The 13398-nt window shown below is 40.9% G+C and overlaps 2 protein-coding genes across 3 annotated transcripts in view; both read left to right on the top strand.

The window, feature by feature from the left end:
• Positions 1–2038: 2038 nt before the first annotated feature.
• LOC138605040 (uncharacterized) lies at positions 2039–5486 on the top strand. The gene is made up of 7 exons (XM_069677107.1): positions 2039–2051; positions 2133–2356; positions 2405–2513; positions 2608–2721; positions 3073–3639; positions 4594–4710; positions 4873–5486. Exons 1-7 carry the CDS (start codon positions 2039–2041, stop codon positions 5484–5486), a joined length of 1758 nt encoding a protein of 585 aa, XP_069533208.1.
• Positions 5487–11718: 6232 nt separating this feature from the next.
• The window catches only part of shroom3 (shroom family member 3), a 75340-nt gene continuing 73660 nt past the window's right edge, over positions 11719–13398 (top strand). For both annotated transcript variants that reach the window (XM_069677151.1, XM_069677150.1), the window contains exon 1: positions 11719–11901. In XM_069677151.1, coding sequence (XP_069533252.1) covers positions 11719–11901 — 183 coding nt within the window. The remainder of the gene's footprint in view (positions 11902–13398) is intronic.

Here is a 13398-nt window from a genome sequence, read left to right as displayed (position 1 = left end):
TGCAACTGTCACCAATGTCACTATTTTAGATTAAAACTCGATATTAAAAATGTATATTAAATGATCCAAAGCTCTAATAAACAGTTAATAAATACTCTCCTTTCACATCTGTGTTTACATTTGGCGACAGCTTTCTCATTGAGGAGATGAACACCAATCAACAGCGACCTCTACAGGGCAACTACTCTGGAACGTCCAGAAATCGTCCAATCACAGCCAGGATTGCGGGTCATGTGACCTCGCTGCCGCGTACAGGAAGGATCGAACGGCAACAACAAATATGGAGACATCTCCGTTCAGCTTCACACCGGAGCGGTACTGGACGGAGGAGAAAGAGAGGGCGCTCATTGCGTTTTTCTCCAGTAAGTCAGACTCTCCACAGCAGCAACTTTTTATACTGTAAAAGTTGCTGTTATTGTCGATAGGTTGTCGGTGGGGGGCAACATTTGCTGGCAACCGTTGCTCGACGAGACCAACGACTGTTAGCAGTGAGCAATACAGACGTTAACAGCAATGGCGACTAGCAACTGAAGTCAAGTGTTATTAGCCCAAAAATGTATCAAAAACTACGTTTTATTCCTCTTAATGGTTAATAAAAGTTTCACCTGCATGTTTTATTATAAATATGTGAAATTAACGAAGTTTGTTGGCTTTGTCAAACCATTTGTAGCCACTTTTTTGGTTGTCAAACGTTTTTGACGTAGTCTTCAATCATTTTTCAGAAACAATGGCAGTCCTGGTTGCTAAAAATTCCCCCTTAAAGTGATTAATAATTGCTCCTGATTCTTCACACACATTTTCGGAGTCCTAAATAACGCACAAACACCTGACTAAAGCAACTCAATGACTCTTAACATGTCCAGAAAGCACCGCAAGACATGACATCACCTGAGCTACAACATAAAAGACGAATATTCCTTAAATACAGATTACAGGCCAGTGTACTGTACTTAACAATATGCACTTCATTGTTTAACCTTATGTCAGGGCAAAGAAAATATCTAAAGACAAGTGGACTCAGAATCAAAATCCGTCATAATCCGCAGACAGAAAACCCTTCATTCTTATTTGCTTACATAAACTTACATACAGATAAATGATTCAACTGTTACTTTCCTACAATTTGAATCTATGAAATACATTCATAACTTTAAATAACTCATCTTCAGATAGTGATGGATATTTTGGCCCTTTTAAATCAGTCTGATCATTTAGCTTTGAGAGACAAAATCTGGATTTCAATGCCGTAATTTAACATTATGTTTGGTTTTTAATATTAATATTAAACAATATTACATTTATATTGATTCATTCTTCATCTGTAACAATACAATATCCTGTCATATTGATGAATTTAAAGTGGGAATAAACATTTTCCTAATATTTATAGATCATTTAAATCTGTTCAGACATATATGTAATTCAATGTGTATGTTATGGAATAAAAAGAATATGTATGTTCTGTACAAAAATGTTCTGCTTCGTTTTCATGCATTGCATCCCTGCAATTTAAGTCTGTGCTGTCGGGAAAAGGAAGGATGCAGTACATACAGTACAAAAGTCCCAAAATGCTTTGCTCTTCATGTGAGACGTTCCTGGGTCATATTTTACAAATAAGTTAAATGATAAACTGCATGTGTTGTATGAATTCACCCTCTTCCACATCACTAACTTGAGAGTTTGATGTACTTATGTAACTGAAAGAAGTCTGAGTTCTGGTCCTAAATGTGATGTAACAGTCTGGTCTCGTCTTCTCTGGACTCCTGCTGAAGAATTAAACGATGTTGCAGCTGTCAAGTATCTTGTTTGTCTCATTGCCCAGAGCACAGCTGTCTGTGGAACCACAAGTCAGAGAGCTACAAGAACCGACACCTGCGATGGAAAACGCTGGAACACCTGAGGATCCTTCTGTCAGCTCACCCCCCACCTGTAAGATTCACAGGTAAGGCCTTTCTTTTCTTTTCTTTTTTAGAATGTTTTTATTTGGAGAAAGTGTATAAAACCTCTTTAAAACCCTCACATAAGACTCTTTTCAGGCATGGAAATGTTCCGTTTTTTATCCCCCTTCTACTTTCTTTTCGAAGTTGCAGAAGAAAAAAATCTAATCCTAAACTCTTCCTTTCTTATTTCAGTGGAGGACATCAAAAACAAGTTCAAGAACCTCCGCACCACCTTCCAGCGTCAGTACAAAATGGTGAAGGCGAGCAAAGTGTGCAGGTCAGAGGACGTGTTCGTGCCGCAGTGGAAGCACTACCAGCAGCTCATGTTCCTGCAGGGCTGCTGGGACCAGGAGGACGGATACGACCAGCCGCTGTCACCTCTGACTGTTCCACAGGAGGAGAGCCAGCCGGTCAGGGTTAGGGTTAGCTCCCCGGGACTTGTCATCTCCTTTCTCCCCACCCAGGCGACCTCTTCCTCCCCCTCCTCCTCGTCCTCCTGCGTCCCCTCTAACGTGATGGTGAAATGTTTCTGGACCGAGGACAGAGAGCGTGCACTCATAGCTTTCTACTCTGGTAAACAAAACACTGATTCCTGATGCAAAGTTTATGGAGGGATTGACAATGTTAAGTAGTTGATGAGTTTTGTTGTGTGATTTTTTTTGCACAGACCATAACTGTCTGTGGAACAAGAAGTCTGAAAACCACAACAACCGTCAGCTCAGATCCAGGCTGCTGGAGGCTCTGAGGGGTCAGCTGTCCGACCACGCTGTGACCTTCTCAGGTAAGCATCACCTGGTCCTGCTTGTTGTAATATTCACAGCTCAGCACGACATGACTGTCAGGGGCTCAATTGACCTTTTTGTTAAAGAGGAAGATGATTATTTAACCAGAAACAGACGTTACATCTCTCTCTTCAAAGCCACCAGACTCTATTGACAAAAACAATGATTTAACCTACTGAACAAAAGAGTTGCTGTTCTACAGCTGCCTCGACCGGGTAGTTAATTTGTGTTACTGTGTGAATTTGGTGTTTTTAATAGTTATTTCGGATCAACGAAATAGTTGTGTAACAAACAATATTTGAAGAAAACGTAAAAGGACATATGAGTATTTCTTTGTTTCTGTTTTGCAGTTGAAGACATGAAGTGCAAGTTCAAGAACCTCCGGACAGTTTTCAACCGAGAGTACAAGGCAGTGGAGGCGAGCAGGGCGTCTGACAAACTCTACGTGTCCAAATGGAAACACTACCAGCAGATGCTCTTCCTTTGCGAGTCCTGTGATGAAGACGACAACCAGGACGACGTGCAGATACTGACACCACAGGAAGACAAGGAACAAGAACACGGAGACCAAACACCCTCCTCCACTCTGAGCAGCTTCTCCTCCAGCTCCACCAAAACCATGAAGTTCAACAGCCCGTCTGCTCCCTCCTGCGACGCTAAAACCAACCAAAGTGCTGCTTACCAAATCTTCATCTCTGCGTCTCCAGACGATCTCAAACCAGCGAACCAAACGACTGCTCCTGCGCTCCCTGCGTCTTCGTCCTCTTCACTACCGGAATATAAACCCTGCACAGACGCACCCCAACAAAACTTCAGCACAACATCGGGTTCAGTTCAGCCGGACATCAGACTGAGCATCGACACTCGCTGCCAGTGGAACGAAGCCAAAGTTCAGCAGCTCATTTCATTTTACTCTGGTCAGTGGCTTCATCTATTTTACTGGTAATATTTTTAAGGATGATTGATAGTAAAAGAAACTGTAAATATGTCACCCAAAACATCAGCCACGGTTTGCGCATAAAAACTATGTTGGCCAAAATCTTCCCGATTGGGCGCTGCCATCTTTGTATCCAGAGTGTGTGCAGTAGAGATCGGCTGGTGGAGCAGTATCGACGTCCCGCCCCTTCCTCTACCCAAAACACACCTTTACCTTGTGTCCTTGGCGTGTTGGAGCCCTCAGGTGTCCTTGGCGTGTCGGAGCCCTCAGGTGTCCTTGGCGTGTTGGAGCCCTCAGGTGGGCTCAGTCTGCAGCAGAACAGCTTCTTGTGTCGGTCTGAAGCAGATATTCACGCTGATGGAAAGTTCAATGACTGTAGTGTTAGTGTTAGTTACGTCTCCTCTCGCCGTTCCTCCTCTACTCTGCTACTTGGGAACAGAACGCTGCAGGAGCCCCATTTGTCCACAGAGCTGTCAATCATGAGGCCACGCCCCCTTTTTATAGCATCAAATAACTAATTAAAAGTAAACTTGTCAGAAAAATGAACACTTGGACATAAATCAGCATGATAAGAACTAACTATAATGACAGAAACCATGTTTGAGAAAAATGTATTTGACGTGTATTTTGATTTTATAGTTTGACTCATGTTCCATCTGTTAACATGGAGGAGGCGGGCTTTATGAGCTATACTGCAGCCAGTCAGCAGGGGGCGATAGAGAGGGTTTGGCTTCACTTTAGGGAGCTGTGATGTCAACCATCTTTTTACACATTTTATCATGGTAACAGGCTCTCAAACAGGCCTTGCTACTCACCCAAAACAGATGCACTGTGAAACATGGGAATGGCTGGAATAACAGCCATCAGCAGCAAATAGAAATAATACCAAAGGAAGCCTTTTAAAGCTGTTTTACTGTTTTTTCTGTGTCTCTAGAGCACAGCTGTCTGTGGAACCACAAGTCAGAGAGTTACAGGAACCGACTGTTGAGACAGAGTTTGTTAGAGATGCTGAGCAACGTCCTGTCTGACAACGAGCCCGTCCCATTCACAGGTAACGGAGATATGTGGGATATTGTTGTTAATAAGAGACGTTTAACACTGCACCAAAAGAACGTATGGAGAGCCAATTCAGGCATACCTCTGTTGACTGGTTGCAGGTTTTACAAGCTTTAAACTCACGTCTAACAGTTTGTGTATTTTCTTTGTTCCTCAGTTGAAGACATAAAGACAAAGTTCAGGAACTTGCGAACCATCTTCCAGCGTGAGCACAAGGCGGTGAGCTCAAACAAAACGTGCGGCTCGGAGGACTTTTACCTCCCAAAGTGGAAACACTACCGCGACCTGATGTTCCTCTGCGACTCCTGCGACGAGGACGAACGACCTGAAGACCTGCACTACCACGAACCGCCGGAGTCCCGCCTCCTCCACCTGGACAGCCAAGCCCCGCCCTCCTCCTTACATTACCAGAGCTCCACTCAAACTGCTGCCAAACCTAACCTCACATCACGGCGCCTGGAAGCCCCGCCCTCACCTACTCCCCCAGACTCTCAGCGCTCCTCCCCCTCCTCCTCCCCCTGCACCTCCCCCTCCTCACACACTGACAGCAGAGTGTTGGGACGTAAGCGAGCGAGCCGTCGCCCACCGCCGGCTACGTCCAACGAGCTGCTGGACTTCATGAGGACGTTGTGCCAAAGCCAGACGGCGTCACCACACGCCGGGTTCCTGAAGTACGTGGAGGAGTGTCTGAACGAGACGCCGCCGGACAAAGTGAAGAAACTGAAGAAGAAGATAATCGAGACGATTCACAGCGTGTCGGAGGAAGTTTAGCGAGACCTGTTCCTTTTCTTCCTTACAGCTATGACAGCTTTGTGATGGCTTTGCATGATATATAGTGCTGGGTTAGTGACCATAGGTTGAACACTACTTCCATAATATAGGGTATAATAATCTCACTAAACTTTGCACAGCAATACTAAATTGCAAACTTACTCGATAGTGGACTGCGTAGTGAGTGACTTCAAGCTTCACAACCATGTGTCAAATGTCTGCATGGTGGCATGTGGGGAGTTTGTTCTCAAAAAAAGCTCCTTAGCAGTCTTGATGTGTGCTTTGCTTTTGCAGCGCTCGGCCTTTAGAAAACCAGTCAGCTCTAAAGTTTGTACTAATCTAGCTAAAACTGCAAAGAGTTAAAATGCTACGTTACCAAATACTTGGACAAAATACATAACTGTACTATTAGCAATACCAAAAGGTGAAAAATTGCTTCTCAAACAGTGTGTGGCTCTGCAAGCTGCACAAGGCAGCATGAGCTTGAAAACACCTGCTGAATTTCAGCTAACACTAGCTGCGTAAAGATAATTAAAGGGGAAAGCAGAGATTTTATTTTAAGCCCTTATCACCCAGCCCTGATGTCAGTCTCAAACCCTCAGCCACACATTCAGTAAAGATAACAGCTCACTGAAATTGAGGGAACTTTTTAATAGTTCTAGGAACCGTTGTCGGACCATGCCCAGTTTTTTGTGTTCACACTGCATGAATTCAGAATGATGGCGATGGGCAACTATCTGGTGTATGAGTGTCAATCAGTGCTAGATATGTATGTTTAAAGGAATTTAAACATCATTTCACTCATTAAATGTTCTACTTTCATCAGGAAATGAACAATATTATTAGAATGGCATTACATATGTTTAAAATGTCGTAATGCTAACATTAGCAATCTAGCATGGTATTCCACACCATAGATATGAAACAGTATCTGTGTGTTACAAGACAGAATATTAAGTTGCCAAAGGTGTAGCACCTTAATGCTAACAGTAGCATGTTAGCATGCAAAATGTTAGCCTCTAAGTCACTACAGAGGCATCCTGCCATGAACCAAAGCGTTCAACCGGTGGCATTTGAAGAAAGGTCAAGGGTTCACAGAGGTCATGTGATTCTGGACCAGTATCTGTGGATGCTGCTTTAATTTGCATTGATAAATATTTTTATATTCGTTTATGTGAAATGTTTCTGTTTAAAAGGGAACAAGTCTGCAACATCAACCACAACAAAGCTCCCAACACCCAGTTCTGTGGTTGAATTCAGATCACTGTGTTCAAACTTTAAGATTTTTGCTTTTTAATTGTATTTTCTGAAAGCTAAACTTTAAAAAGGAGGGTCGGACAGACGTCTGTGACTTGGTCCTCTTTAATTTATATCTACTTTGTCACCAAAACAAGTTTGGAAATGTTGAAAGACCTGCACTGTCGGATCACAGATCTGAGCAATTAAATGTTGACTTCAATATTTAACATTTTATTATGTTAATGGGCAATTCTAACGTGAAGTACTGTAACTGCTTTAAAATACAAGTCTGTAAATGTTACACTAACCTTTTCTTTGAGTGCGAGGTGTCATTTAAAAACAATCTATGCATGTGAAGACTTTAAAATGTTTAAATGTTTCTGTTCTGTTCAACGGTTAGGGTTTTTGTTAAATCAAAATCTTTTGAAGCAATAACCATTATTTTTTAGAAACACTATTTAAGCAGCTATAATTGTTATTTAGGACTCCAGTATAGTTTTTGAATTGCACATTTATTAGAATGACTTATATCCTCATTTTGTGGTGTTTGCACGTTTGTTGAAATGTAACTTTAAAGTGCCTTATCAGAATCACAACTCTATTTCATGTAAATGTGTCGTCTCGCCTTTTTACTTTATATGTGTTGTAAATTAATTGTAAGTGCATAAAATATAAGAATATGCAGAGGCTGCTTATGTTCTTTTGTCACTTTGTACTTTCTATTTTTCCATCAAATCATATTTTGATTTAAAATCATCTTCACAAATCAAAACAGCTTTTACCAAGGTTAGAGCTTACAGGTGTTTTTGAGGATAATATTCATTCATAAATATTAAAAGGTAAATAGAGATAGAGAGAGAACTCCAGCTATCTAAAAATACACTGATTTTAAATGGAGGTTGGAAAAAATATTTAACAAAGCAGTGAAATATCGTTAAGGACAGAAAAAAAGAGCATTAAATGTAATTCTCTCACATACCTCTAGATGGCAGTCTCTTATCATACTTTGCTGTCAACTGTGCAAGTATTTAAAGCCTTCAATCTGCTTTAAAAACCAATCAGATTTAATGATTTCCTTCAAAATAAAAGCCTTGTGTGGTTGACAAAAGAAGACCAATGATGCTTTATTGAAATGTCTAATTCGTGACCTGAACCTTTTTCACTTGGCTCTTCTTGACTCTTTATAAAATCCCACGACCTTTGACCCCTGTGTACTGAAACTCCACTGAAATCCACATTAGAACCGAAAAATAGAAATTCCTGTTTTGATAAATTAATTATAGATATCTCAGATATAATTGTTGCTACTATAAATATACATTTTTACAAAGTTACAATTGTAGATCTGGAATTATATTAATCCTCGTTATCATTAATGTTGGCTACTGCAGGGTTAGCTACTGCAGGGTTAGCACATTAGCTTGCTAACTAGGTAGGCTATTTTAACAGTTTAGCTTGATATTAGGGATTGTGTAACTACCTAACTAGCATTAGAGGAAAGACCTAAACCCCTTTCTAACTTTAGTGATACCTAGAAAGGTTCGCCTTTTCTCTTAAATCATGTAGCACTTACTAACTGTTATGTTAGCTAGGAGGAAGTGGTTGATTGCTAACAATAGCTGTTGTCTAATGGCAGCGAATGAGTTATCAAGTACGTTGTTGTAACTTGAAATATGGTCAGATGTCCCTCAGGTTTTCATTATACATTTACTCTCAGTGGAAGCACTTAAATGATAACAATTTGTCAGATTACCTATGTTTATATGATATGCAAACCTGCTACATAGTACATATGCTAGCAGTTGAGTTTCCCTCCCTGAGCGTGATGTCATGCTAAATTCTTACTTTTTACAATACCAAGTGAACATATCAATAATTAAATTTTGACTAATCAGAATTGAATTTTAGACATTTAGAATTCAATGTATGAAATCTGTGAAAACAACTGTAAATTTCTAGAATGATCATTTGAATAAAGTGGAAGGTATTTGCCTTAATAAGTATCTAATGTTGTGACTAGTGGGAATTTAAGTGTAGATATCATTAATTCAAATAACAACTCGTCAAGATACCATGATGGATACGTTGAATTGGAAAATAAGTGAATATATTTTATTGAGTTTGTAAAGAAGTGAATGGTTAAAGTTTTGAAAAGGAATAAATTAATTCTTGATATTATATACCTTGATATATCTTTTAGTTTAGTTTAGTTTAAATTCATAGTCATGTTCAATTTTTGGATTTTCCTGGTGTCAAATCGGTAGAAGGTTTGTAAGATCTTGAACTAGTAATGCAAATTTGCAAACCATCGGATTCTTTTGCACGGCTCTTTGGTACAAACCACCTTAATCCCCTTGTTCCAATCCTGTCCAGTTGGTGGCAGTAATGCACCTCTAACCTGGTTTTCAGAATGTCAGTAAACACCCGAAGTAGAAGGAGGAACTTAACTCTCCAAAACTGGGCCCACACCTGTAACCTCAGTGTGATTTGCAACCAGCAACTAAATTATTTGGGGGTATATCACTGCCACTGAGCCTGATGTTTCTTGGATGTTCAGGTTCTGCTAGCAGCTGCTAATGTAGCCTGGAGCATCTGACTTCAAGCAGAAATGAGAAGCAGGCTGCAGAAGTCTGGTAAGCTCACTTTTACAAACTTTACACCCCAGATATTTTTTGTTTTCACACTAATTGACTTCAAGCAGATTTTCAGACACTGCACTGCTCTATCTTGACCTGTAAACAAACTAAGATGTGTCCCTTTTAATATGGATTGATTGAACAGGCAGTAAAGAGTCGGTTTCAGAGAATAAGGATTCAAAGTAGGGTTAGTTTAATTTATGAGGCAGTGAAAGTGCTTATGGATCATGGACTGTAAGAAGAGGACGGGCCTTCAGGTCTGGAAAGTGAGGCCAATGCAGAAGTGTCTTAAACCTGCAGACTAATGGCCAGCAGGTGGAGTCTCCCACTGCTGGCCATTAGTCTGCAAAAAAAGTCAGATAGTTCACAAGTCTACTCAGCCTACTTCTCTCTTGAAATAGTGCCAATTCAGCATGATGTGCATTTTGTAAATTATGGCCCCACTCGTCACTATCACATAATGTTTTGTTCAGCGTTCGGCTGTACCAAAAGATACTCTTAGGTGTTGTCTGCTCTTTTTTCCCGTATAGCCTATAAGGCCACTATTTTGCTGTTTAAAATAAGAATCCAAAATAATAACTGTGAATTTTGTATATATCTTGCTAACCAAGCTAGCATTAGCCGATCAATAACAATTACTAAACCCGCGCTTCTCTCCAGCTCCTTTTGGCTCCAAACAAACCAAGATGGCGACAGCCAAAATACCAAACACGGCCTCAACATAGCAGTTCAAAAACCAAATGTCACAATGGCAAGGGCCATATTTCAATTGGTAAAACAATATTACCCATTAGCTAACGTTAGCATTCAATTACATCCAAAGCTAAAATTACAGTTTGAATGTGCAATACGCTACAATACAAAAGAAAAGGCGTATATCCCTAGCTATTATTAATGTTGACTACTGCAAGATTAGCACATGAGCTTGCATTAGCGTGTAAGTACCTAGTAAACATTAGAAAGGCCAAAACCCCTTTCTGATGTTAGCTTGAAAGGTACGCCTTTTATCTCGTGCTAACGTTAGCTGTTGTCTAATGGCAGCTAACTAGGTATCAAATATTATGTTGTTTAAACTTAAAATACGACCAGATGTCCCTCAGATTTTCACTGTCCACTGTGAAAGTTGAAGCTGAGTTGAGTATCCTATCCTGAGCGTGATGTCAGTGGGAAATGGCCGCTCTGTGAATATGGTTAACTGTCCTTCGGTGGGACAGTCCACTCATTTGTTCTTGGCTCAAACATGTCAACAAATATTAAGTGGATTAGTATGAAACAATTTGTTCTCGGATGATGAATCCCACTGACTTTGGTGATCTGCTGACTCGTCCTCTAGCGCCACCAATAGGCTTGAATTTGTAGTGCACACATCTATGCCCCCTCATCATCATGTGTACCAGCGTGTGGCTTTTAGTTCGTGCTGCTGATGAGATGTTTCCTGCCACACATGAGCCTGCTCATCAAACCGCTGATGTTGGTTTATTGTAAAGCGTGTAAACAATTTGATCCACCAGGCGGTTTATGTGGTTCTTCTCAGTAATCTGGTTCTAGTGTGAAAGCGAACAGCGTCAGACCTGCTGCTGCAGAGTTCAGCTCTGCTGTGGTGGATTGGATTACCACCCATCAGCACACGCACAGGAAACACACAGGAAACACGCTCTTTCAGTCTTTTTGTTCACAGCTCTTCTCTTTTTATCACTTTTTAATTTATTCACTTCCCTTTTCCCTGTTCCTTCATTCCTTCCTATGTTTCTTTTTGTATCCTTCCTTCCTTCCTCTTTTATTTCCTTCTTTCTTCATTCCTTTCCTACCTCACCCTCTCCTCTCGTGTCCCCCCTCTCTCACTCCACCTCTCTCTCTCTCTCTCTCTCTCTCTCTGTGTCTCTCTCTTTTCTTTTCGCTCACTGAGTCGCAGTAAATCCTATTGTGATGCTAAACTGATTTTCGGAAGAGAGATAGAGAGAGAGAGAGAGAAAAAGTGAGAGAGAGAGGAGGTTTGGATTTCTGTTTGAGCAGATCTCATCTGACCTTCGTTGATCTTGAAGTTTTAACAATTTCTCCTCTCTGTTAAACTTTTTAACCTCCTTTAAAGTTCAGTTTCGGGGTGTTTCTGGAGTCTGTCTGCCGGAGGATCAGCCGCTCTCTGCGCTTCAGGAATGCACTTTGCAGGAAACGCAGCTCGGAGCTCGGACACTTTACTTTCTTTCACTTTTTCTTAACGAGGAGTTATAAATGAATGGAGGATATGTGCTCGTGAAGGAGACATCGTTAACCTCAGTCCGGTAACCCCCTCCTCAGTCCGCCGGGCCGCAGCCGGGCTGAGGGCAAAGCAGCCCGGAGAGAGCGCTCCCTGGCCCGGCATGGAGAGCAGCGGCGGCCGGGCGGGGCTCCAGCAGCAGCAGGCGGCAGGCGGAGGAGGAGGAGGAGGAGGAGGCGGCGGCGGCGGCTGGGTGCTGGTGGAGGCCCGGCTGCAGGGAGGAGCACCGTGGGGTTTCACCCTGCAGGGCGGCCTGGAGCACGAAGAGCCGCTCATCATCTCGAAGGTACGATACCGGAAGCATTAATGTGTTATATTAAAATATTGGTCCCACCTGACATGTCATTATAAAGTAGGCTACTACTATACACTACTGGGACCTGTTGAGTGTGAGTATCATATTTAGAAAACAATAATTTAAATAATCGTGAAACTATCGATTATTTCTTTGATCAATCCAGAGCACTAAAGTTTGTTTTTAAATAAAGTACAATGTCGGAGGTGGAAGAAGTGGGCCTGCTCATCCTTTTTAGGTAGATTTACAGTTTATTCATCACAAAAGATGCTAATAGAACAAAGTAATGATGCATTTCAATGTAGATCCATACTGATGTGGATTTTTTTAAACGGATAGCCTAGCGATTTTACTGATACAGATATGGCAACCGATATTACATATTACCGAGCTTACATAATATTTGAGCTGCAATAAAACTGGATGTGAATTGTGCACCGTTTTTGCACCAATATGACTCTGCAAAGGTTTTAATAGCACTTTTTTACCTTAACAAATAAAAAACATCATCATACATTGCCAACCAAAAACCACCCACTTCTCAACTGTTACAATAAGCTGGAGTACAAGATGACATCATATCTAAATCAGCCAAAGCACTGTTTTCTGCATTTTACATCCTGAAAGAAAAGCTTTTATATCTGTCTATATCAGAAAACATACTGATATAGGACTACAGTATCTGTGATAGACCGATATAGGCCAATAAAATCTACCAAACAATATATCAGTGGGGCTTTTTACATCTGTAAAAGACTGCTTGTACATAGACTTGTTGTAACGGCCTGCTTCTGACCAATATTTAGATTGTAATTTGAAGGATAACTGTTTAAATTTTAGAATTGTACTTACATTAAGTTTATAAGAGTGTGGAAACAGCATCTTAAAAAGAGTGCTACTTTGCTAATGTATCGTGTTACACTATCAGGAAGTGGTTGTACGCTAACGTTAGCTGTTGTCTAACCGTAGCTACTATGTTACCAAATACGTTGTTTTGAACTTAAAATGTGAAACCAAGATTTTCACTTTCCATTGTCTCTTCATTTGGAAAGCACTAAATTAATAATCATTTGTAAGATTCCTTATGTTTAAAACAACTTACAAACTATAACACCGCAGCAGTGCATTATTACAGCTTCTGAGCTTCACACCTGAGTGTGACATCAGAGGAAAATGGCTGCTGGCTAGACGAGTGCAGGAGGCTGTTTCGTGACTCAATCAAAGACTTTATGGATTTAGAAATGTATGAAATTTGTTCTGAATTACTTTTTTTTTAACCGCAATTGGACTATATCAGTATTTCCAAATTTGCTACCTAATTTTATAACATAAGCAGACACACATGAAAGAAGCTGCACACACTTTCCTTAACCTGCACCAGAACTAACCGCGACTGTCTCCTCTGCCACACCTAACCATAACCTAATCTAAGGCCTGAACACAGACAGCACTCTGATGGGACACGGGGAAACACTAGTCAACAGTTAC

Source organism: Semicossyphus pulcher, unplaced genomic scaffold (genome assembly GCF_022749685.1).
Source record: "Semicossyphus pulcher isolate SPU_LCO1_2020_fin unplaced genomic scaffold, fSemPul1.0.p SCAF_28, whole genome shotgun sequence".
NCBI lineage: Eukaryota > Metazoa > Chordata > Actinopteri > Labriformes > Labridae > Semicossyphus > Semicossyphus pulcher.
Note: the sequence above shows the minus strand (reverse complement) of the source record. Positions and strands in the feature narration are given on the sequence as shown.